The sequence below is a fragment of the Haliotis rubra genome, unplaced genomic scaffold (genome assembly GCF_003918875.1).
Source record: "Haliotis rubra isolate DU_JTF1 unplaced genomic scaffold, ASM391887v1 Scf312, whole genome shotgun sequence".
NCBI classification, from domain to species: domain Eukaryota; kingdom Metazoa; phylum Mollusca; class Gastropoda; order Lepetellida; family Haliotidae; genus Haliotis; species Haliotis rubra.
This window is the reverse complement of record NW_025766983.1, coordinates 879,704-906,935: the sequence shown is the minus strand read 5'-3', so window position 1 is coordinate 906,935 and position 27,232 is coordinate 879,704. Positions and strand designations below refer to the sequence as shown.

Below are 27,232 nucleotides of genomic sequence, written 5' to 3'. Positions count from 1 at the left end.
TTAATTTTGGTGTCACACTGTCGTGAAAAAAAATAAACCAATCAGTTTCGAACACAGATAATTTTATCTAATTTATGCCTTGAATTTCCGCCTCGAAGTAAGCCTGACAAGAGTTACGTCCCATTATTAATTCACCAGTGTATATGTTTACATAAAACAAGTAGGTTTATCTAAATTAAGAAAGAAGGGATTGCCACAATTTGCGTTATGACTTGTATGTTTTTCATAATACTTGTTATCTTTGTCACATGATTCGAAACAAACAAACACCAACACGGAAGTGGCATCACAAAGTGATGTCACTTCCGGTATAGCCAAAACATGAAACTCGGCTGAAGCTGTGTCATCGGAGTTGGGATTGATACAGTGTAAATTATTAATGACAGAGGGAGTGGGTTCATCTTGAAAATGTCGTACCAGTCAACACTCGATCCTGATGAACAGTTTGATTATTTGTTTAAAATAGTGTTAATTGGAGATGCAGGTGTTGGAAAAACCTGCGTTGTGCAGAGATTCAAATCGGGAACTTACACAGAAAAACACGGTAGTACCATCGGAGTGGACTTTACAATGAAAACTTTGAACATTGACGGCAAACTTGTGAAGGTAAGACAAAAGTGATGATTATTTATGCTTTAAGTTGTTGACGTATCTATTACATATGGGCGATTTTCTTGACAGGATATTCGAGTCAGCTGGCAACAACTCGAGGAAGCATTTGTTTATATTTGATGAATCACACATTCTAATTTTAGACTCAATCACAACCGAAGTACTGATTTCGGTTTTCCCGTGTATCTGAACTAGGTGACATGTTTATTAACTACAAGTTTTTGAATTTGAATTATTGTCCGTAATGAACTTATGGGCTTATCATTTGTAAATTGATATTTATTATGTAAACATGGTCAATATGTTTGGAAATGTTTGTTATGCTTGTCAGTGAAAGTTGTTGGGTAGGTGCTTACACATAGATCACAAATGCAGACTAATATGTAGTCTACGGAAGCAGTGATGAAAGGAACAGTACACATACTGTTAGTGTGTTATTAAATCATGCATGAATTATTTTTGCAAGTGTGACATCATAGCTTAAGATGAGTTTATGCCTGATTAATTTTTCTAACCCAAACTATAGACCTCTGAACAGTGAAACTGACGATACAAGGGCATCGTAGACTTAAATCACTTCAATCTTGTGTTTCTTCATCAGCAAGTTGAAGAGAAACCTGTGTATTTCTTATGGATGAGATACAAAATAGTTGCCCCAGCTTGGTCAGATTAGAACCCAGTGTTATATAGGGTATTGCTATAGTTTACAAACCATGCTCAGAACGATCATTGTACTGTCCCTTTAACACAGTGCTGAATCATGCTTATTGCATGTATTGGTGTCCTTTACCTAATTCATCAATGTTTATGGATGGTTTTGCTGTAAGGCCTAACATGTTATGGCTATTGTTGAATACTGAAGTATTGGTGCGAAGTTCTTTCTGACACTTTACTTTATCATGGTTATGTCCATGTTTTATCATCAGGCAAGTGTTTGTGTGTTTGAAAGAGAGAGAGTATATAAGTATATGTCATACTTGTGCATTGGACCAAATGTATTGATCAAGAACATGTCATGGTAGGAGAGAAACAATAAGTTTGAAGAACGCGTTGTTTCTTTCCAACCATGACATCCTCGAGTTCTAGGTCCGGCAGCCATGCAATATGTAATTTGTACGGTTGTATTCCTATGGTAAGATGAATCAGGTAAGTAATAAAGAGTGATACTTTATACCTGCCATGTTATTATTGTTAATTCTTAAAAGCCCTCATCTTTGACAGTTTATGAGTAATTCTTCAAAGAATGATGTTTCCTTTTTATGACAAAATGCAAATATCATAATTACAGCCGTCAAAATAATAATAATATTTGGCAGTTACATGTAAGATATTTGAGAAATGTGTCTGTCATTATTTACATAAAGGAACACTGACCTTTGAAGATGCATGTTAGAGTCTGTCTTCAATAACCCATGCTTGTTGTAAGAGGCAACTGACGGACAGTTGCAGACTTGGTTGACACGTGTCATCGTATCCGAATTGCGTAGATCGATGGTCATGTCAGGTTCAGACTCAATTATTTACAGACCGCTGGAGCATTGCTGGAATATTGCTGAATGTTAAACATACAAACCAAACAAAAAGGAACACTCTCCCATATATCTTCACCAAGAAAAACTTATTTATTGTTTGATCAGCATTCTAGAACTTGGTCACCCGTGAAGGTCCAGTTTAGAATGAGCCTTCAGTAACCCATGCTTTTCGTAAGAAGCAACTAACGGGATCTGGGGGTCAGACTTGCTGACGTGGTTGACACATGTGATCGGTTCCCAATTCGGCAGATCGATGCTCATGCTGTCGATCACTGGATTGTCTGGGCCAGACTCGATTATTTACAAATCGCCTCCATATAGCTGGAATATTGCTGAGTGCAGCGTAAACCTAAACTCACTCACGCCATGCCTAATTTTTATCACTGTGAGTTTGATGCATAAGTAGTTGTCAGTTCAATAATGAATAACTTATGCTATATAACCCTTATTTAAGGAAAGATTCTCACTACCTTGACTCACTCACTCCAGAAGTTGGCGAGATAATAATTAACCATACAACTTTATGGATAACAACTTCTTGCTTAGTGCACAGATCAACGTTTCGGTGTAGATTCTGACACCAATTCAAAGCTAAAAACCTTTAGCTCGAAAACAGTGTAGAGGCTACACTGAAAAGGCGTTCTTTGCTATAAACAAAAAGTTCTTATCCATAACTTTATTACTGAAAAACTTATTTGTTGTGCTTTGCAACAATCTTAAAAATTATGCTTCATTTGGAATATTATACCTTGTGGTCATATCTGAACTGAACTGTTTTAGGTGTTTAATGTAGGTGTCATGTCCCATTAGCTCAAGTGACAATTGTTTCCATGATGTGCACTGTTTAAAAACACTCTACAGAGTTCAATAACAGCAAGCAAGTAGCAATGTATTACTGGCTAATCCATTCAAGTTGAACAATGTATTTTGCTTATACATAGGCACTTCCTGACCAAATACTGACTGACTGAATTTGGTTTTAAGCCGCTTTAAGCAATATTCCAGCAACATCACGGCAGGGGACACCAGAAATGGGCTTCACAAATTGTACCCATGTTGGGATTTGAACCCAGGTCTTCAGCGTGACGAGCAAACGCTTTAACCACTAGGCTACCCCACCGCCCCTCCTGACCAAATAAGGGTATATTCCATCTTCTAAGTAATCAATGGTAAACCTGCATGTACAGATATTATTATTGAAAAATCTACTTTTAATAGCACTGGTAAATCAATGAACACATTACAATGATCATCCTGATTATTGGTTAATCCTTTGATCAATGTTTTTCGTAACTCAACTAATCATTCCTCAGATAAAATATTTGACACTAAGCAACTTCAATTTAATAACTATAATCATGATAATGTTTCATTTTGGACACTCTTTTTATATCACACCTTCTTTCAAATGTTTTTTTTTAAATTAGTGAAGTTCAAGGTCTGGCAACCATGCAGTATGGAAATTGCAGTACATAATATGTAATACATTTACCACTTACAACCAGACTTTTTGGCCCATTGTTATATTGCACAATTACCTCAGACACAAGAGTTACCAGGAACCACTGTTTGCTGTATATTCTGGACACTCTCAGAGACGGGGATGCATTAAAAGGTTGCACTTACCATCAAGGTTATTTCCAAATGACAGCATCCAGTGAGCCTCTAACTTTCTTTTTGTTAGTTTGCTTAGAAGTTAGACTGAATACATTAATTAACTTCACCTGTTGTAATGTCAAACAGATAACAGGTGTTCAGAAATAGTATAGGTAACTTGATATTTCCTCAAAGTTTCACCTATCCTATCCTCAGGCAGGCAGGCAGTCTACAAATGTCAATAATATTTTCATTTAAAAGATTGTATGCATATATTGATGGTGGTTAACACATCAGTTGACACAATGCCTTTTTAGAAAGTGGTTAAATCTAACACGTTATATTTGGGATTATTCTTTCTCAGTAAGGTAGATTCTATTTCTAGATTCATCACGCTAACCAGTCCCTGTTCCCACATCTCTCTGATTCTGGACTCTTTACACTGGCTCCACATACGTGAAAGGATCGATTTCAAGATACTGTGGCTGACCTATCAATCTTTTTACAACACAGGACCTTCGTATCTTCAGGATATTTTATCTCAATATGCTCCAGTACGAACTCTACACTCTTCTCAACAATTTCTGCTGACTGTTCCAAGTTACAATTTGAAATCATTTGGTGCGTGATTTTTCCCGTTTGCTGCTGCAACTCTATGGAATTCCCTTCCTACTGACTTGAAGTCATCACCAACACTCACGTCTTTCAAAGCACTCCTTAAGACCCACCTTTTCCAAAAATATCAGTAACATTTCTGCCAGTATCTCCATCCCTGTATGTAATGCTCAGGAAGAGCTTTGAGCATGGCCATGTGTTGTGGAATTAGCGCTATGTCAATATCCTACTACTACTACTAGTACCTTTGTTGGGTTGACTCCCGTCTGGGATTCAAAGTATATTGTAGTAGAATCTGTACTTTACTGAGAATGTGTAATCCCAAATATAATGTGTTGCATTTGACCACTTTCTACATGTTCTTAATGTGTATTCATAGCCTTCAGCCATGGGACGTCTGCTACTTTACACTTTTCAGAGAGGTACACAAAGTCTGTGACAACAAGTTGTCCAAGTTCCTCTTTTGTGGAAGCTGCGGTGGCTGAGTGGTTTACATGGCTAACATTGTGTGGTGGTCATTAGGTATCTCTGATGGTTTGGGTTCAAATCTTGGATGGGAGTGAACCCAACAAGAGTACTAGAATCTGTACCTTACATATGTTATAGTTTACACTCCGATTGAGCTGATTTTCATTTTTCGTTTTATTTTTGTCAGAGGAGTCGGTAAAGCAGTTGGGTTTTGTATCTTCCCGTGGTGTATTCATGTCCTCATTGTACTTGCAGCTGCAGATCTGGGACACGGCAGGCCAAGAACGGTTCCGAACCATCACCCAGAGCTACTACAGAAGTGCTAATGGCGTTATCATAGCCTATGATATCACAAAACGGTCTACCTTCGACAACATTCCTCGCTGGCTTGAAGATGTAAAGAGATATGCAGGAACATCCATTGTGCAGTTGATGATAGGTAAATATTGCATTGGTGATGAAGCTGACAGTGATACTGAACCATAGATCATTTTTTTGATTGTCAACATGATGTATGGAGTAGAGCTGAGTGATGTTTACAAATTTACTACCGGGTACCCAGGTAGAGTTGAGCACCAGTTGTATGTCTAGGGAGTTGGGTGCAAATGTCCATTTGGGAATAATTTTAAACTGAGCTTTGGCTTTTAGAAATACTTATAAAACAGTCTGCAGTGTTCACGGTAGGAAAACAAGCTTTTCATTCCTAAAACACATAGCCCTTAGAATCTTGCATGTGCAAGATGGGGGCTCTTGGCCATAGCCCCATGTAAAATTATGAAGTTGTCATCACCATCGGACTCAGAGGCACATCAGGAACCTGCACGCAGGCACTCCACATCTCATAGAGGGGGAACTTCGCCTAAGAATCAACCTTCACGAAGGCCTAGAGAGAGATCTCAAGACTCCAGGAAGGATACACGTCGGGATCGTTCACCGGCGAGTAGTTCGTCGTACAGATCTTCATACAGAAACTCACGTCATCGTGGATCGTCAGATCGGGAGATGTCTACATCAGAGGAAGAAGGTGAAGTCATATTCTCCGATACGGAAGTAACCTCATGGATTGCTAATGGCCTGGACCTAGCATCACCTTCCAAGGACACAGACGAAGCGTTTACATACAAGATGTCCAACGATGATTTCGACACACTCACCTTTCTGTCTATCGACCCGATCTCCCAAGTACCGGACAGCCTCAGCTCAGCCTTTGATAAGGCTACCAAGTTCCAGAATCAGCATATCCCGACGTTCCACGCCAGGAGATTCCCCCTCCATCACATGGAACGCTTCCTGACGGCACCAGAGATTGGTGAGGACTACAAGATCATCAACGACTCCCGCTATAGAACTTACAAGATAGAGGACAAGAAGCTAGCGCAACTGGATACGACTACTAGACTTACCTTCTTGGGACTAGCCAGATCTAGGGCTATCAACGAAGCACTCATCTTGAAGTTCAAGAACTCCACCACCGCATCAAGAGATGGAGTTGCAATAGATAATCCACACGAAAATGTCAGGAGAAGTTTCGGAAGAAATCTGACAGTTGTGGTTCCCCCCAGACTCATCAGAGGAAGTTGAAAGAACAGAATCATCAGCAGTGCCGTCATAAGTTCCCATGGGGGGGTAATACAGGACGTAAATCAACAGCCAGAGTATTCAAAAGTGGCCTGACCCACCACCAATTCAGACGGATTCTGCAAGCATTTAGCGTGAGTCAGGATAAGGAAAAATATGTAATTTTCTGACTAAAATTGATATTTTATACTTATCCTGACTCATGAGGTCAGCCCTCCCAACCTCCCATCTTATGGCACTCTGGATTTCCCTGTAAATCCAAGAGTCGGGCATACATACGGAGAGAGTGACAAAACATGGCCGGTCATGTGACCAAAAGGGCACCAAGGAGGCAAGGGAGGTAACTTGTGGGTGAGTGATGACTTTATGTCCGCTTTTTAGAAGGGAACTTCAAGGGGTTTCAAGTGTTCCACTATCATTCGCAAGGAGAAGGAGACAAGCATTTAGCATGAGTCAGGATAAGTATAAAATATCAATTTAAGTCAGAAAATTACATTTTCATAAAGAATTTAGGGAGTTGTGGCACACAAGTGACTCGTGTAATTTTTTAATGTAACTACCCAGAACACAAAATGCTTTTCGTGCAGATCACGCAGGTAGAAAATATTGTGCGAGAAATGTAGATTTATTTGCGTGAAACACAGGTTTTTGCAATAACACGAACATTTTTGTAGTTAATTACATTCAATTACAATTACAAATTACAATTACCCCATGTCTGCTAGGGAGTAGGGTACAAATGTCCATTTGGGAATAGTTTTACCTCATCTTTGGCTTTTGGAAACACTTATAAAACAGTCTGATTATTCATACACTGACAAGCCACTTGTAGTGAAACCAGGTCGTTTTATTGTTGTCATTTAACACCATGTCACCGGTCCACATACTCCAGACTTGCCCCACCTGTGTAACCAGGTCGTTTTGTTGTTGTCATTTAACACCATGTCACCGGTCAACATACTCTTGTCGGCAGGTCAGTCCCACTCCAGACTTGCCCCTCCTGTTTAACCTGTCTCAGCCTGAGCATAGAGACATACATTCTTTCAGTTTATGTTTGAATTTGATGTGTTGCCATGGTTACTGAAACTTAATCATGTTAATGGTATGTGGGGTTTAAAGTCATATTTTGAGCTAAGTAGCCACGTAATGAACGAGTATATAAAACTCCCCCAATATTTGTACCAGACCACGGGGCTGATTACCATGATCACTGCTAACACCCAGTGATAACCATGATCACTGTTAACACCCAGTGATAACGATGATAACTGTTAACACCCGGTGAAAACCATGATCACTGTTAACACCCAGTGAAAACCATGATAACTGAGTAAATCTATGTTAACACCCAGTGAAAACCATGATAACTGTTAACACCCAGTGAAAACCATGATAACTGTTAACACCCAGTGAAAACCATGATAACTGTTAACACCCAGTGAAAACCATGATAACTGTTAACACCCAGTGAAAACCATGATAACTGTTAACACCCAGTGAAATCTATGATAACTGCTAACACCCAGTGAAAACCATGATAACTGTTAACACCCAGTGAAAACCATGATAACTGTTAACACCCAGTGAAAACCATGATAACTGTAACACCCAGTGAAAACCATGATAACTGTTAACGCAGTGAAACTATGATAACTGTTAACACCCAGTGAAAACCATAATAAATGTTAACACCCAGTGATAACTCATAGTGAAAACCATGATAACTGTTAACACCCAGTGAAAACCATGATCACTGTTAACACCCAGTGAAAACCATGATAACTGTTAACACCCAGTGAAAACCATGATCACTGTTAACACCCAGTGAAAACCATGATAACCTAGTGATAAACCATGAACACACCCAGTGAAAACCATGATAACTGTTAACACCCAGTGAAAACCATGCTAACACCCAGTGAAAACCATGATAACTGTTAACGCAGTGAAAACCATGATAACTGTTAACACCCAGTGAAAACCATGATAACTGCTAACACCCAGTGAAAACCATGATAACTGCTAACACCCAGTGAAAACCATGATAACTGTTAACACCCAGTGAAAACCATGATAACTGTTAACACCCAGTGAAAACCATGATAACTGTTAACACCCAGTGAAAACCATGATAACTGTTAACACCCAGTGAAAACCATGATAACTGTTAACACCCAGTGAAATCTATGATAACTGTTAACACCCAGTGAAAACCATGATAACTGTTAACACCCAGTGAAATCCATGATAACTGTTAACACCCAGTGAAAACCATGATAACTGTTAACAGTGAAAACCATGATAACAGTGAAAACCATGTTAACTGTTAACAGTGAAAACCATGATAACTGTTAACACCCAGTGAAAACCATGATAACTGTTAACACCCAGTGAAATCCATGATAACTGTTAACACCCAGTGAAAACCATGATAACTGTTAACACCCAGTGAAAACCATGATAACTGTTAACACCCAGTGAAAACCATGATAACTGTTAACACCCAGTGAAAACCATGATAACTGTTAACGCAGTGAAAACCATGATAACTGTTAACACCCAGTGAAAACCATGATAACTGTTAACACCCAGTGAAAACCATGATAACTGTTAACACCCAGTGAAAACCATGATAACTGTTAACACCCAGTGAAAACCATGATAACTGTTAACACCCAGTGAAAACCATGATAACTTGTAACACCCAGTGAAAACCATGATAACTGTTAACACCCAGTGAAAACCATGATAACTGTTAACACCCAGTGAAAACTATGATAACTGTTAACACCCAGTGAAAACCATAATAAATGTTAACACCCAGTGATAATCATAGTGAAAACCATGATAACTGTTAACACCCAGTGAAAACCATGATAACTGTTAACACCCAGTGAAAACCATGATAACTGTTAACACCCAGTGAAATCTATGATAACTGTTAACACCCAGTGAAAACCATAATAAATGTTAACACCCAGTGATAATCATAGTGAAAACCATGATAACTGTTAACACCCAGTGAAAACCATGATAACTGTTAACACCCAGTGAAAACCATGATAACTGTTAACACCCAGTGAAAACCATGATAACTGTTAACACCCAGTGAAAACCATGATAACTGTTAACACCCAGTGAAAACCATGATAACTGTTAACACCCAGTGAAAACCATGATAACTGTTAACACCCAGTGAAAACCATGATAACTGTTAACACCCAGTGAGTGAAACCATGATAACTGTTAACACCCAGTGAAAACCATGATAACTGTTAACACCCAGTGAAAACCATGATAACTGTTAACACCCAGTGAAAACCATGATAACTGTTAACACCCAGTGAAAACCATGATAACTGTTAACACCCAGTGAAAACCATGATAACTGTTAACACCCAGTGAAAACCATGATAACTGCTAACACCCAGTGAAAACCATGATAACTGCTAACACCCAGTGAAAACCATGATAACTGTAACACCCAGTGAAAACCATGATAACTGTTAACACCCAGTGAAAACCATGATAACTGTTAACACCCAGTGAAAACCATGATAACTGCTAACACCCAGTGAAAACCATGATAACTGCTAACACCCAGTGAAAACCATGATAACTGTAACACCCAGTGAAAACCATGATAACTGTTAACACCCAGTGAAAACCATGATAACTGCTAACACCCAGTGAAAACCATGATAACTGCTAACACCCAGTGAAAACCATGATAACTGTAACACCCAGTGAAAACCATGATAACTGTTAACACCCAGTGAAAACCATGATAACTGTTAACACCCAGTGAAATCATATAACTGTTAACACCCAGTGAAAACCATGATAACTGTTAACACCCAGTGAAAACCATGATAACTGTAACACCCAGTGAAAACCATGATAACTGTTAACACCCAGTGAAATCTATGATAACTGTTAACACCCAGTGAAAACCATGATAACTGTTAACACCCAGTGAAATCTATGATAACTGTTAACACCCAGTGAAAACCATGATAACTGTTAACACCCAGTGAAAACCATGATAACTGTTAACACCCAGTGAAAACCATGATAACTGCTAACACCAGTGAAAACCATGATAACTGTTAACACCCAGTGAAAACCATGATAACTGTTAACACCCAGTGAAAACCATGATAACTGCTAACACCCAGTGAAAACCATGATAACTGCTAACACCCAGTGAAAACCATGATAACTGTAACACCCAGTGAAAACCATGATAACTGTTAACACCCAGTGAAAACCATGATAACTGTTAACACCCAGTGATAACCATGATCACTGTTAACACCCAGTGAAAACCATGATCACTGTTAACACCCAGTGAAAACCATGATAACTGTTAACACCCAGTGAAAACCATGATAACTGCTAACACCCAGTGAAAACCATGATAACTGTTAACACCCAGTGAAAACCATGATAACTGTTAACACCCAGTGAAAACCATGATAACTGCTAAACCCAGTGAAAACCATGATAACTGCTAACACCCAGTGAAAACCATGATAACTGTTAACACCCAGTGAAAACCATGATAACTGTTAACACCCAGTGAAAACCATGATAACTGTAAACCCAGTGAAAACCATGATAACTGTTAACACCCAGTGAAATCTATGATAACTGTTAACACCCAGTGAAAACCATAATAAATGTTAACACCCAGTGATAATCATAGTGAAAACCATGATAACTGTAACACCCAGTGAAAACCATGATAACTGTTAACACCCAGTGAAAACCATGATAACTGTTAACACCAAGTGAAAACCATGATAACTGTTAACACCCAGTGAAAACCATAATAAATGTTAACACCCAGTGATAATCATAGTGAAAACCATGATAACTGTTAACACCCAGTGAAAACCTTGATAACTGTTAACACCCAGTTAAAACCAACCAGTCCAAACAACATTGTTTAAAAGTATTGTTTAACTAGAATAGACCTTGGCTTAATTATGGTTGTATGATTTGATTACCAAAGCAGTCATTTATCATTAAGCCCAGGGCTTAAATACAGTAATTCCAGATACCTTCCCAGTAATAATTTGGTCACACTTTACGGTTATGGGATGTGAATACACTTGAACCAAGAAGTGAATCAGGGAATGTGTACTTTGGGCAGTTTGAAAGGAAATGATACTGTCTGGATCATAAGGGTGTTTTAGTGAATCTCATGTTATATGAGACCCTCCTGGAAAGCCTTTTTACAAGCTGAAAAGTTTTGGACAATGTTTTTGGATGGTAAGTAAAATCTCGTCCTCATACAGTTTAAGTTATGCTGACTCAGGTTGATATTTATTTGATATCACATCCTGTTCACAGGCAATAAGAAAGATCTGGAGAGTTTGCGCGAGGTGAGCGGTGAGGAGGCGAAGAACTATGCCCACAACTGTGGGATGTTGGACTCCCTGGAAACCAGCGCCAAGGATAACACCAACATAGATGAGGCATTCATGCAGATGGCAAAGGTGAGTCTGGTGCCACTTGAAGAATGTTTTCCAATATGAATGAGTGAGTTTAGCTTTATGCTGCTTTTAGCAATATTCCAGCAATATCACGGCAGGTTACACCACAAATTGACTTCATACATTGTACCCATGTCGGGAATCGAAACCGGGGTCTTCAGCGTGACGTGCAAACGCTTTAACCACTAGGCTACTTCACCACCCCTCTTCCAATGTGAAATGTATTCATCATCATCATCATCTTCTTCTTCTTCTTCTTCTTCTTCTTCTTCTTCTTCTTCTTCTTCTTCTTCTTCTTCTTCATCAATTTATCATCATCATCATCATCATCATCATCAATTTCAGTATAGACCACAGGCTTTTCTGTGCATACATTTGGCAATGTACAAACGTAAATGTTCACATACAGCTAAAACAACCTGTGGACATAACATACATCTTGACATTTTTTTGTCTGATTATTTTGTAAACCTGGGATTTTAAATCTTTCTTTGCTGTGTTCCTTATTGTCCCCCACCACAACGCAGAACCGGGGACTATGTATTCAGCGGCGTCCGTCTGTACGTACGTCCCGATTCTTGTTAACGCGATATCTCATGAACTGTTGTACCCAATGTCTTTAAGTTTGGTGACAGCCTACATTGGGAGATTGCCCAGACACCAGTCGATTTGGGTGACCTTGACCTTATTTTCAAGGTCACCACGGCACTGTGACAACTTTTCAAACTTTTGTTAACGCGATATCTCGTTACTGTTGTACCCAATGTCGTCAAATTTGGCAACAGCCTACATTGTGGGATTATGCAGACACCAGTCATTTCAGGCATCTTGTATGTGACCAAAAAATTAAAAGTAGTAAATATGTTATAAATATTTCATTCTTCTTTAGCGGCGGGGGACATTGCCAAATCAGTGGCAAACACTTGTTTTGTATGCCATTGTACTCTGTCTTGGCAGTCAGATATCCAGTCCTGGTTGATTCCCTCCTGAATGGATTCACTCACTTACTGCTTACTTACCGACCACTTTTCAAACTCTTGTCAACGATATCTCATGCCTTCATATCAATGTCTTCAAATTTGGTGACAGCCTACATTGGGGGATTACGCAGACACCAGTCGATTTGGGTGACCTTGACCTTAACTTCAAGGTCACCACGACACTTTGCATGCTTTAAACTCTTGTTAACGCGATATTTCATTGACTGTTGTACCCAATGTCTTCAAATTTGGTAACAGCCTACACTGGGGATTTCGCAGACACCAGTGTATTTGGGTGACCTTGACCTTATTTGCAAGGTCACCACGATACTTTGAACACTTTTCAAACTCTTCTTAACGCGGCATCTCATGGACTGTTGTACCCAATGTCTTCAAATTCAGTGACAGCATACATTTGGGGATTTCGCAGACACCAGTTGGTTTGGGTGACCTTGACCTTATCTTCAAGGTCACCACACCACAACATCTCATAAAACATTGCACCGAATGTTTTCAAGTATGTCGACAGCCTACATTGGGTGATTATGCAGACACCAGTCATTTCAGGCATCTTGTATGTGACCCAAAAATATAAAGTGGTGAATATAGATATTCCATTCTTTAGCGGCGGGGGACACTGCCATATCAGTGGCAAACACTTGTTATATTTGGAATTCTAATTCATACTTCTGTATGTTTGGGTTTTATGTAATACTATTCACATAAGATGCATTTGTATCATACGTGTTAAATGTCCAGCCTATTGTAATGAAGTATGGGACTGGGACTGCCCTTATGGAGAGTGTGCTCCCCCTTTAAGATTGATGGTGTAGCTTCCACAGGGGTATTCCAGGCTTGAAGTGCTAGGGTGATCAGTTGGTCAGGCTTGAAGTGCTAGGGTGATCAGTTGGTCAGGCTTAAAGTGTTAGGGTGATCAGTTGGTCAGGCTTGAAGTGTTAGGGTGATCAGTTGGTCAGGCTTGAAGTGACCCGTGAAGATCCGGGGTAGAATAGGTCTTCAGCAACCCATGTGCTTGCCATAAAAAGGCGACTATCTTGTCGTAAGAGGCGACTAACGGGATCGGGTGGTCAGTTTCGCTGACTTGGTTGACACATGTCATCGGTTCCCAATTGCGCAGATCGATGCTCATGCTGTTGATCACTGGATTGTCTGGTCCAGACTCGATTATCTACAGACCGCCGCCATATAGCTGGAATATTGCTGAGTGCGGCGTAAAACTAAACTCACTCACTCACTCAGGCTTGAAGTGCTAGGGTGATCAGTTGGTCAGGCTTGATGACTCGGTTGATGTTATCATAGACTGACTGTTACAGCTTGCACATGTTTTCAATCATGAAGTTTTGGAGTGGATTGAATTGTTTATAGACCACTGACACATAGCCGGAATACTGCCAAGAGCAACATTAACAAACAAACACAGAAAGTTAATAATACATGATAATCATATCCCAGTGGTACAGATAATGCTCATGATATTGATCACTAGATTGTCTGGTCAAGACTCGATTATTAACAGACCATTATCACATAACTGAAATATTGTAGAGTACAGTGTCAAACAACAGACATACAAATCTAATTACAATCATAATTATGATAATGCTTTGTTTGTTTCCTACCAGGAACTGAAGCGTCGGTACGGAGGCGAGCTGGGGCTAGAAGGAAGTGGCGAGAGAATCAGTCTCAACTCATCCCAGGTCGGCATGGGATGGCCATGCTGTGGAAAATCGTAGTTGAGGTCAAGGTCATTGAAGGGTAAACTACATTGCCGGAGAGCTCATTGAATTGAGCGAAAGCTTATCCCAGAAATATGAAACAATGGTCTCCTCAGTGAGAGAAATGTTGACGGATGCCGTTGATTTGTGTCATCTTTTATCCTGCAGTCGGAAGAAGGTTTCACTGTGATTCTCTTATGAAACCATTGAGGTTTAGGCCATGTGTGTAAATAGATTTATTTATGAGGCTTGTCTGTAGTATTTGAGTCAGTCATTTGACATACAGTAGTTCATGTATAATTTGATAATTTGTCTCAAGTGATTACGCTTCATTGCTCTCAAAAATCAGTTTAGATTTGTAGTAATTACCATCAACTGTTTGCAGAGAAAGATTTAGATCATAGTTAATACACATAAAGATAGTATGTACTTTGAAGAATAGTGAATATGTTCTATTTATAGCTTTTAAAGTACTTGGAAAGTCCTCGAAATCTTAAGTAGGTACATCTCGTGAGGTGCTTGAATTCCTTGTAAAGGTCAAGGGCAATCCATGTGTGGATTAAGAGGCACAGAGACAACCTACTGATAATATACCTGCAGATTTTTCATTGCAAGTCTGTTGGATTATTGAATGTGAAGTTTTCGATGCATTTTTTGTAAGCTCGTTGAAGTGGTAATGGAGTCTGAGGAGAATGTGAAGTGATGGTGTTCTTGAAATGTACTTACAATGGTCATGTGACGTCTGCATCAATACGGAACTATTACCATGATAGTAATCAGTTGTCCTGTCGACACAATGATTATTTCATGAATATTATATGATTTGTATGTGACATACATGTAGTTTGATATGGGACATGGCATCTTCTGATGTACATACAACAGCTTATAATCTCTTAGTCATTCCAAACACATTGCAACCATTGGTGTCTGTATTAGCGACATCTCATTGCGAGGAGTGCTTGTCGTGGAAACAATATGTCTGAAGTTTTAGAATTTGGATAGTTGAAATGATATGATGAGAAATGTCAGCTGAATTGATCATACTGTACAAGATCAGATTTGTTATGATCAGTGATGTTTGATTTTACGTCATTTTTACGGAAATCATAGGTTAATTTGTGCACATGGGGAAACTGTGTAAATTCTGTGCTTTGTGTAATTTGTTGTAATATGGATGAATTAGTCTGAAAGCAGTATGAATCCTGTTAAATTTGGATTGATTGACGATTCCAACTCATATCAGGTGTCTATTTAGACTTCTCAGAGGCTGGTTTTTTATGTGTCTGTGGAAAAGTCATTAAAAAACCCTGACGTAAATGAAACATTTTCCAATTTCATTCTAAAATGATGAAATGTTTATAAAGCTAATAACCCATGTTTTCTTGTTGAATTGATCTGTGTTTTATTGATGACAGTTCCAGTAAGTAAGAACAGGTTTTAATCTTTGGTTGTATTTTATTTGATTTAAAATGTAATGTTTAAAGTACCTCTGAATATAAGAAATTAAGAATTTTTAAATAATCCCAATTTTGAAAAAATAATTATTTTTAAGTTGATAGCCAGTGGACAGTCAGTGTCATCTACTGGACAGTTAGTGTCTGAGATGTCTACACATAACAATTGGGGCGTCACTATCAAACTTCATGTCGAGATTGATTCAGAAATGTCAGTGTTGAGCTGATGCTAGTGATTAGAGGAGATTAACATGCCTGCTTGTCCAGCTGCCTGACTTGTTGATGCATCCATAGATGCAATGCTCCTGATGTAAATCATTAGATTGTCTGGTCCAGACAAAGCCCATCCTGTATGGAATATATAGCTGGCAATGTTAAATGAAAAAGAAAGAAAGTTAATGAGGATTATTTAGTTATCATGCCTGACAAGAATAAAGTACGCAGTCTGTGCAGCTTTAATACTGCTTGGATACTGCTCTAATACTTAAAGAAAGGATCTAGTATGAAACCTGTTACAGTATTTGGCATTTACACCAATAATGTGACCTGCCCTCAGCACCTTATGGTGGTCAGAGGAGGCGACAAAAGGGACCTTGTAGTCAGGTTCAGTGACTGGGCTAATACTGTGTCGCCTTACAAGATGGTGTGGATTGTTGCTCTTCATTTCAATCACTTGTTTGTTGAGATAGGTTAATTACAGTCTGCCATGAAGTACCGGGTCCTGTTGACCCAAACATCCCTTAGCTATGACTGTCAAAAGTCTATATGTATCAGATTTGGGATCACCTCAGATCCCTTTGTACAACAGCACCCTGGAATATAGAGTGGTGTTCAGCAACACACAGAAGAATCAGAATTGTGGTTGTCATGGTGATGAGCGCCAAATGTCCAACAGTAACAGGTAGATAAGAGGAATTTCATTCCTTGATTCCAGTGCTAGCACTTACTAACAGTCTTCACAACACAAGGAACTCGTCTTAGATGCGATTGTAGGAAGTTTCCATTGTGCTTAATGTCAGATTTTGATCAACTCTCCGTCAATCACATTCCTGTGTTCCCATGGTTACCTCTCTGCTACGACTGCACCAATGAGCATGTGATCTTGTAATGTCATGTGCCACAATGTTTGCCTGTTATAATCTAGTAGAACTACTGTTTTAGTAGAACTACTGCTTTTACACTTTGTATTAATATTTTGTGCTTTCCTAAGACTTATAGAATATTTCAGATATATATTTCAGATGTTCCTTTTACAAAAGAAACTATATGAAGTGGCTTTTTCTGTATTCTCTCATTTTGATCAGTTAAAGTCTGAATGGTGAAGTTTACTAGAAAATCAAAACAGTAACTATTTGTTTTCATGATTTCTTTGAGGATGTTTTAATAGTTCAACAGTTGTTCTGACTGACGCCTGGTTTTGAAGCCGTTAATTTTATAAATGAGGTTGTATATACAATAATGCAGCTTGACAATCCGAAAAACATGTGTCTGTGGTGTTACTGTTACCATGGTTACTGTTGAAAATTTTCTGTATGGTGTTATCCTTTGGCCTTCTATTTCAATCTGTGAAAGTTTTAGATTTGTAAATAACCTTTAACATTTAAAGAGGTTAGATTTTAGATAATAAATCAGGCATTCATTTCAAATGAAGCTTAATGCTGTTGCTAAAAGCTGAAAGATTATTGGTGGGAAAATGGTGTTCCAAGACTATGCTATTTTTAAACTCAGGACTCTTCCTATCTATGTCGTGTGTTGAAATATTTCCTCCATCTTGTGGATTTGTTATCTGTGTGACGTGCTCGTTGTTCGTTGTGTGTGGTATAGGATTAGGTGGATGTAATGGCTGAGGGCAATGTTTTTCAAACTTCAACCAATATCACAGGGGTGGAAATAACTTTAAAATTGCTAGTGTACTCCGGTACAGTGGCACATGTAAAAGCACTTGCCCTGATAATTTTTCCACTATACCGGCCGTTTTCTTGTTGATTTTTAAAATAAACAACATAATTAATATTGGAAAGTCAACAGGACACCGGTACAGTGTGATATACAAATTTGCTTGCCCGACTGAAAAAAACACTGGACTCGGGCATCGGGCAATGGGTTAATTCCACCCCTGTATCAGTAACTGTGATAACGAAAACATACATAATTTTTAATATATTTCACACAACTGCTCTATCTTTGATTGATAAGAATAGTAATTGATACGAATACTAAAATGTACAAAATTGATTTCATTTATAATTACCGGTAATAGTTTATCAAATGCATCTCTAACCACAGCAACCTTCTTATGAAGAGAACAAGCCAAAAGAGAACTAAATGCATATTTATATGTTATTGAGAAATACCACGCATCCTTCACTCGGAATCGGCGCTAAAGCAACTGAAACAATTTCATGGCAAATACAAATGACAAAATATAAAGCTACGCAAAGGTATTTTGGTATCTTTTTCGCCAAAATGGTGAGCCAAAAATCTAAGCCATGCCAATGAAAGAATATGACTGAATAGTTCTCTAATAGGAGACTGCAGACACATTTTATCTGTAATATTGGTGGTCTTAGACCGATTCCCATTCTTACTAATACTTTTTGTGCTGTTGTATACACTCTATGTATATGCTTTCATGTGCAATGTAAATAACAAAAGTGTTCAGCTTGACATCCATCTAGTGCAACATCTTATTTTAATATAGATCTTTATGATGAATATCTTTTAGAGCTTGTTATGATTATATAAAGTATACATTTTTGTTTCAGAGGAGAAATTGAGATATTTTGGTGTCCAGATGATAACAAGTCTAGTTTCTCAGATATTTTCGTAGAATGACGCACTTGAATGTTAAAAGCTTGGATGTGCCATTGATACATAACACATGATCCCTCAGTATTGTCAGTTGGTGTTTTAAAGGGTTGGGATGAAGTTTATCAAGATGAATACTATCAAAATATCAACAAAAACTACTTATCATCAAAACAGCAGGTATTGCTTCAGTGAAATAGCATCACAGTATTTTGCCATTATGATGTCATTGGTAAGTATGACATCACAACCAAATGATGTCATTCATCGCCCTGACGTTTAAGCTGGTTAGCTGTCCTCTTTCCTGAACTAAATGTGCTGTTATTTAATGTCAGTGTCAAATGTCGTCAAATAAAAGTAACCTGCAATGTTTTGGGCCTTCCAGGTTTAACTACTGGCAAACAAGGCCAAGTTGAGCACTGACCTGACAATTGACCCGTATTAGCATGTATGAGTGCCGCCCAATGGCGTTTGCCATTGTTACTAGGTTGTCCACGATCAAGTGTGGTGCGAGTTGCTACACTGACGTGAGGGTCTAATGAGCAAGGCGTGTTTAGCTACGCGCGGAATCAATTTCATCTTCATGCAATGGATGAGCACTAGTCTACATCTGCTCTACCTTTCACAAACCAGATGGGTTTGCTCATTGCCGTGCACCGCCTACCTCTCGTAAAAGCGTTCTCTGCACCGGTCCAACTTATCCTTGTTTGCTAGTAACATGATGTGACTTAAATACTGTTTAACACACCATGATATGATTGAAATACCGTCTAACAATGTTGTGTCAAAATTAAAGATCTGTATAAATACTTTGAGTTATCCACGGTTTAATACAACCACAAAATGTTGACTCAATGAGGAATATGCTGTAATCAAGCTTTTAATTTAAGACAACGGTAAATTCAGCTCATCAAAGTTTGACCGAAGAGTATTTGACTCTTCTGTTCAACACATCATGACATAATCAACATACTGTTCAACACGCCATGATATAACAGACATACTGTTCAACATGCCATGATATAACAGACATACTGTTCAACACGCCATGATATAACAGACATACTGTTCAACATGCCATGATATAACAGACATACTGTTCAACACGCCATGATATAACAGACATACCGTTCAACACATCATGACATAATCAACATACTGTTCAACATGCCACGATATAACAGACATACTGTTCAACATGCCATGATATAACAGACATACTGTTCAACATACTGTTCAACACGCCATGATATAACAGACATACTGTTCAACATGCCATGATATAACAGACATACTGTTCAACATGCCATGATATAACAGACATACTGTTCAACACGCCATGATATAACAGACATACTGTTCAACATGCCATGATATAACAGACATACTGTTCAACACGCCATGATATAACAGACATTCTGTTCAACACGCCAGTTGAAAGTTGCTTTAAACTGTCACCCACCCTAATGGCTGTGGTTTGCTGTACTGACCTCTATCTTATAAACTTGGATTTTCCTGCAAGTATGCTTGTATGGCATTTCTTCTATGTTTTTAATGTTATGCTTGTACAAATTATTTTGGTATAATACTAATGTGAGCTATGAATTCATTTGTAATGCATGAATGTTTATTAATGCTAAGATTATAATATATTCTCCATTTCGTGTATATATTTCAATTGCATGTCTTTTGACAACAGTTTTCAAATGTAGGTGTGCCTTATTTTTGTATGCTAAATTTTCTTGTTACTATGGTAATTACTGAGATGGCGAATATTGTTGAAAGGTTGTACTTGTACATTTGATGGACATGCTACTAATGCCTATATGTTTCAGTGAATGACGTCTTATGTATGGCCGAAGTAAATTAACTAACATGTAATTGTTCTATTGTTGTAACAATATCCTTTCATATATCTTGTGAAGTTTCATTTCCTGGTTTTCTCTAGTGTTCAGAGTGTTTCAGATTCTGTTCAGCTAATGGTTGTTTCCAGACTACTTAAGGATATTTTTGCAATGTATGCTACACAAAACAAGTTAGACAGTGTCACAGCATGACAGATTAACAATACTGATACAAAACAATCGGATGTTCTTTAATGTTTTTTGAATAGTATCTGTGGAATTGTTTATCTTAGTAACTTTACCACTTGCATTGGTAAAATGGGTCGCTCATGTTCACAGGGAAAGTGTCCTTTATATTTTGCTGTGAAGAAAAATGTTATGTTTTCTAAAGCGATACCATGCCATTTTTCCATACAATATATATACGAAATAGGACTTTATTCCGAACTGGTACCCAAGAATGAGATGTGCATACTGTGCATTATTCAAACTTTTGTTTTGTTTTTGTTGCCAGTCTTATCACATTGTGGGTAGCCTAGTGGTTAAAGCGTTAGTTCATTAACCGAAAACCTGGGTTCGATTACCCACGTGGTTACAATGTGAAACCCCTAATGTAATATTGCTGTAATATTGCTAAAAAGCGGTGTAAAACCATTCTCACTCACTCGTTCACATGACATTTTATCCGAAATGATGTCACCCCAGCTGTGAAATCATGTATGATGAGTCGATGTAATAAGGACATTTTGTTCTCATGGTTCAGTTTGTTCATTATTTCAGTGTCAGGCTGAGGAAGCACTTTCTACCTGCTAGTAGGTTTTAAAACACAATTAAAACACAATCTAACTTTTTCGTGACTCATTACCTTGTGGCTATCTGCCATAGATAAGAAATAGTAGATGTAGAAATCTGCAGGAGACAGAGTCAAATGAGTGTGAGTTCTACATGTGGAACGAGGTAAAGCAGGAAAAATAGTTTCACATCCATATTCAGGGCCTACGTTGTCAAACTGAGTTATGTCCCTTAGCCAGGGCAGAATTTGGGGATCTTATGTTATCTTATGCCAGGGTGCCTGTTACTTTGAAACAGAAACATAACATTTCTAAGGGTCAGATTCAATCTTAAATTTCTTGGTTCATTATGAGACATATGCAGTACTATTTTCATGCTCTTGTTTGTATTACAAATGTCGGTCTTCCTCTTGATTTAACCAGACATCTCCACCAACTGGAGCAAAGAACTCTCTTCCAAATGGAATTTAGTTAGTTATATTTGCCTGCCTGATGTATTTGAATCTGTAGAAGAAAAACAACACATATAGCCCCAATGGTCATGACAGGTAAAAATTAAAACTGATACTATCTGAAGTTTTTGAAAGGTACTAGTATTTAGAAGTTGGACGAACATGAATACACGATGTGCGTTTTATGGATAACAACTTCTTTTTTATTCTTTACACAACGTTTCAGAGCTAATTCTTGCTCCTTCATCAGGTGAAAGCTGAGTCGGTACAAAGAGTGCTATTATCTGATTAATACAGAGTAAGAACTGTAGTCACATAATGAGAAAACCTTCTGGGGGCAAATGTGAATGTTTTCAATACAGATGTACCTTTCAGTCAGTTATGGAACTGACCCAAAAGTTAAATATGAAATGATTAAAATATGAAGATTCTAAAAGTTTTTATCTTTGACATGCCCAGTTTAATCTAAAAACAAATTAAACTAAGTAACATGAGTCGTTCTCGGATGAAGCTTTGATCATGTTGATCCTTGTTTCAGCTGATCTAGTCCTCTGTCTCCGTGAGTGCTTACTTTGTTAAATATTTTATTGTTTTCTTGGAGTATTGCAATTGGTAGATATACTGTATTGTTTGCATTCCTAAAGTATGATTTCATGAGTGGATGGCAGCCATCTTGTTGATCGGCCATCTTTGTTGGTCGGCCATCTTTGTTGGTAAGACTGCCAAGTCCATGTGGAGTCAAGGAGATGTTTTGAAAGGTCACCTATTTTGTCGAAGAACTACCTTACTGTATCAGCTGTTTGTGATATTGTATTTCAAACTGTACAGTCATGACGCTATATATAATATTATGACAGTATTAACACAGATGTTGTATTGTGGTATATTGTAGAGTAGCCAAAATCAACAGCTTCCAGTAGAACAAAATTTCATTAATGTATCACACTCTGTTCAGTGAATCAAAATACTGACATTTCAGCTAGGAAAGCATGTTGAAAATGTAACTTTCATTTTTGAATTTTTGAACTGGTATGCTTTCAAAAATCAGCTGCTGTTTCACTTCCATTGAAGTCAGTGGAGAAATATGTGAGTTATGTTTGGAGTTAACTGTCCTTGCCTGATTGAAACAGCACACCAGATTTGAAATAAAGCTGGTATACTAATATTAGTAAATTAAAATCTAAGGTTTCTTGAAAAGTTAAGGATTTGCATCATGTGATTGTTTATTTGTTTTGGTTTTTTGGGGGGGCGTTATATTTTTTAAAGAGAATATGATAGAATCGGTCCTTTTCAAAACAGTACACAGTGTGTTGTGTACACAAATTGAATATTAGACATATGAGTTGTGAGCAAGCATAAGAGGTTTTAGAGGCGGTACACATGATTAAATGATAATTTGAACCTCACGTGGACAAGATCGGTGTAAAATAAAAAATACATTAAAGGTCACATGCAACCAAAAAATCAAACATAATTAAAACACAATTATCACTTATTCATGACATATAATATACATTGCTAATTATGAAAAAAACATATAAACAAAATTATAAGCGTACAATCGCAAATCAAAACTGCAATATTTTGTACTTGGGTTTACTTCCCAAGAAACGAAGCAGCCGGGATACGAACCCAGTCAGAGAGGGTGGGTGTGCACTCAAGTGTAACGGCTGGTTCATTTGTAGATGCCCTCACGGCTCATTGTGTGTGTATATATAGAGATGTTGGGGTTTTGTAAATACATGCTCATTTTTTGTGTATAACATTTTGCAATCAACAGACATCATAACATGTCATGTGTACAAGTATCACACCTGCCTGTCTGTGTAATTACATAATGTGACAGAGACCAAACTCAGGCCATAAATCAATGCGTTTTGTTTATGGTGTATAGCCTGATAGGTGTTAAGTTCAAATTGCATGTGGTCAGTGATCGAAGTTGTGTTTTGAATATTGTCATTAGCAGACAGGCAGGCAGACACATAGGTGTCAATAAAACAGACATTGAGTTTTGTCTGTGACAACAACATATCTATATCACAGTTAGAAATTCTGTCAACGCTAAATAATGACATTGCTTTTAAGTATCGAACTGAGAAAGTGACTCGGTAAGAAGAACGTGTGGTGAAATAGACAAATGAAATTATATAAACAGTAAAATCGGTAATCTACTGTCATAACATATAAAGAGCTGACGCCTGTGAAATATCAACAAAACATTAGAAAAATAGCTCACACCAAAGCCTTCACCGAGTATTCACCGGACAACCCGCTTCCAAGCTGCACGAACCTATTTCACTGCACATGTGCTATGAGCGCAGCCCAGCTGTTGAAACCACTTTTCCCCCAAGCGCTTGGGGAAAATTAGTGAATCATTTGAACTCCGATTTAGCTGGGTTTTTTTCCATAACGTTATTTTTCAACTTTATAACTTGAATTTGCATTTTTGATGATTTGTTTCGGTAAGTCCATACCGGTAAGTCCATACCGAAAGGTATCAGAATCTGCAAAGTTGTGTTTTACGTTGCATGTGACCTTTAAGAAAATACTTATTATACTCAAGCAAAGAAACATCAAAGATTCATCTATCTGTTGGGATGTTTGACGAAGGGACCATGCCAATGCCGACATATTGTCTGATTAGCATAAAGCATCTAGGCAACAAGATTGGCTAATAATCTGTTACATACAAATGAGACAACTTTGAGAAGAATCACACATTTCCACTCTGGCCGAACCACCAGATGTGCAGGCCTACCAAAGAAAACTTTCCCACTGTGCAGAAAAACGCAGAAAAGCCCACATTAATCGTGGAAATAGCAACATAAACATAATACCTCGCTACTGAAACAGTAAAAACGGCAACGAAAAACTATGAAACTGCAACATTTTTACATCAGCGAACTTTGACCTCTACTGCGCATGTGCATCACGATCCACGCTTCATTCCAATTTCCGAGCAACCGTGAATCGCCTCCTGTAGAAAAAGTATTAAATATGTTGAAATAATTGCTGTCAATCATTTCATACAAATGGAAAGTAAACTAAACAAGTGTGCACACAAGTATCATGATGATAAATGCCAAATAACATAACAGAAATACTTAAAAAGGAATGTAACTTTTGTCCAAGCTGGAAAATGTCAACATGCGGTCGAGACTTCCTCTTCCATGTGCGCATGCACAAAATCGAAGTTGCAGGCTCTTCGTTTTTTTATGCAGTTTTAGTGATTTAAAGTTGCCCTTTTTACTGTTTCAGTAGCGAGGTATTATGTTTATGTAGCTATTTCCACGATTAATGTGGGCTTTTCTGCACAGTGGCAAAGTCTTCTTTGCTAGGCCTGATGTGGGTGTTAACTAATCAAGAAGATTAAGATGAATTGTAAAAGTTGCAAACTGTATTCATCCAAAGGAAAGAGTGTTGGTTATGAATAAATTTAAAGATTTATTATTTACAGAATTGTGTACATTTATTGGCTTTTAATGGAAGACATGTTTGCAGTTGTTTTTTCCTGGGGGGAAGGGGATCTTTGTGGAGGACTTCACGTAGTGCCACTTATGTATAGAGCTAGTAGTTTCCTATTTTATTATCATAATATATCTACATATCATTCTTGTCAAATTGTTTTGTGTATTTATGGCTATGAAAAGCTACTAATCCTGTTTAGTATTACTTGTAGTCTGGAAAACAGTACTGAAGGTCATAACAGTTTACAGCATGTCTCCCTTTGCCGTACCAGGATCTGCTGATCTCAAATTCTAGTTTAGGCCGGCTAAGACCTTTGCTTGCTCCTTACTTTTCTAGAGACCTTTTTATTGAAAACATAGCTACAGTTAGCAAAGTTAGATATAAATTAAATAACATTAAGATTAATGAGATTTAGTTCAACTAATTTATTTCAACTAATTTATTAGCCTCCTTTGCAGTTGTTCTGTCAACCCTTGTGAATATTTGCTGACACTGACATTTGATATGTAGTACCTGTAAATATTTGTTTGATATTTTTACTTGCAACTGGTCCATGGGTGCTCTTGGTATACTTTGTTTGCCATTTATAAATATTGACTGTGTGTTTGTTTTATAATGTGTATATGTTTACTATAACCAATGTTTTACATATTATTTCATGTACAAAACCGAAAGGCACGTGTGTTTTTTTGTTCTCCACTTGTATGGTATGAGAGGAAATCTTTCAGTAGAAAACCTAGGACTTAAGTACGTGACTGGTAGGAAATGTTACACATGTGTGGTGTAACTACCATTATATTTGTTTAGTGATTTTGATTAGTGTTTTTCAGATTTGAATTTTTCAGCTAGTAGTGATTTGAGATTTACAAAAGGAATGGTAAGGTGGTATAGTTTTCAATTAATCATCTTAGAATTATGTTCGTGATTCAATATTTCAGTTTTAGTGCCAGTTTAGCTGGGTCATTCTAAATCAGTTTATCAGCCAAATGTACTGATTTCAAAAAGTTGAAATACACAATCTCTACAGACACACTGTGTGAATACAAATTTTGCATTTATTTCTCAAGCTCTTTAGTAGTTTTTAAGTATTGTTTTGTCTTACAAAACACATTTTAATAGTTTCTTTAAATAGTATACATTTTGTATAGGTATAAAGGTGTTAAAGTCACATTCAAAATGATAGTTCTTATGAACGGAATTGTGGTCGTGTACTAGTACAAACTCACACCAGTTTTATAATGCTGGTCCTTGGATATACAATGCTGCAGTTATAACATACAGACTCCAAGTTGACCAGTACTTGTTTTATTCCCATGATGCCAGACAGCAGGCAGGGTAACAAGAAGTTTAATTTTTTAAACCTCTTTTGGTACATTTTGTATAAAATTTCTTTAATGCCCCAGTTGAAAGTAAGTTACTATCAGTTATTTTTTGGTAATAGGTGGCACTTGTATAGTAAAATTTGTTTTGTTTGAAGATGCAAGAATATTAAGTTCTGATTATTCTGCAGAGAATATCATTTATTTGGTTTCAGTTTATGCTATGTCATAGTACTTGTGATACTGTTAATGAGATTATTCCATGGTGTAATTGTTATGGATACCAAAAATTATAAGTCCATTTATTGTTGTGCAAGTATGCTGATGAGAGATGCTAACTAGCCAACTGCTGGAAAACAATTTCATAGACTATTCTTTTGAAAAGGTTTTCCAGATATACCATATACAATTAGATGCATTTCCCTTGAGAACTATTTTGTGTAAATTCATACCTTTTACAATCAAATGAATTTCC

The 27,232-nt window shown here is 37.6% G+C and overlaps 1 protein-coding gene across 1 annotated transcript; it reads left to right on the top strand.

Annotated features, from left to right (window-relative positions):
* The first annotated feature begins 288 nt into the window (after positions 1-288).
* LOC124283291 (ras-related protein Rab-43-like) lies at positions 289-16,805 on the top strand. The gene is made up of 4 exons (XM_046719322.1): positions 289-606; positions 5,079-5,262; positions 11,760-11,905; positions 14,526-16,805. The coding sequence occupies exons 1-4, from the start codon at positions 409-411 to the stop codon at positions 14,634-14,636; spliced, it is 639 nt and encodes a 212-aa protein (XP_046575278.1). The 5' UTR covers positions 289-408; the 3' UTR covers positions 14,637-16,805.
* The last annotated feature ends 10,427 nt before the right edge of the window (positions 16,806-27,232 follow it).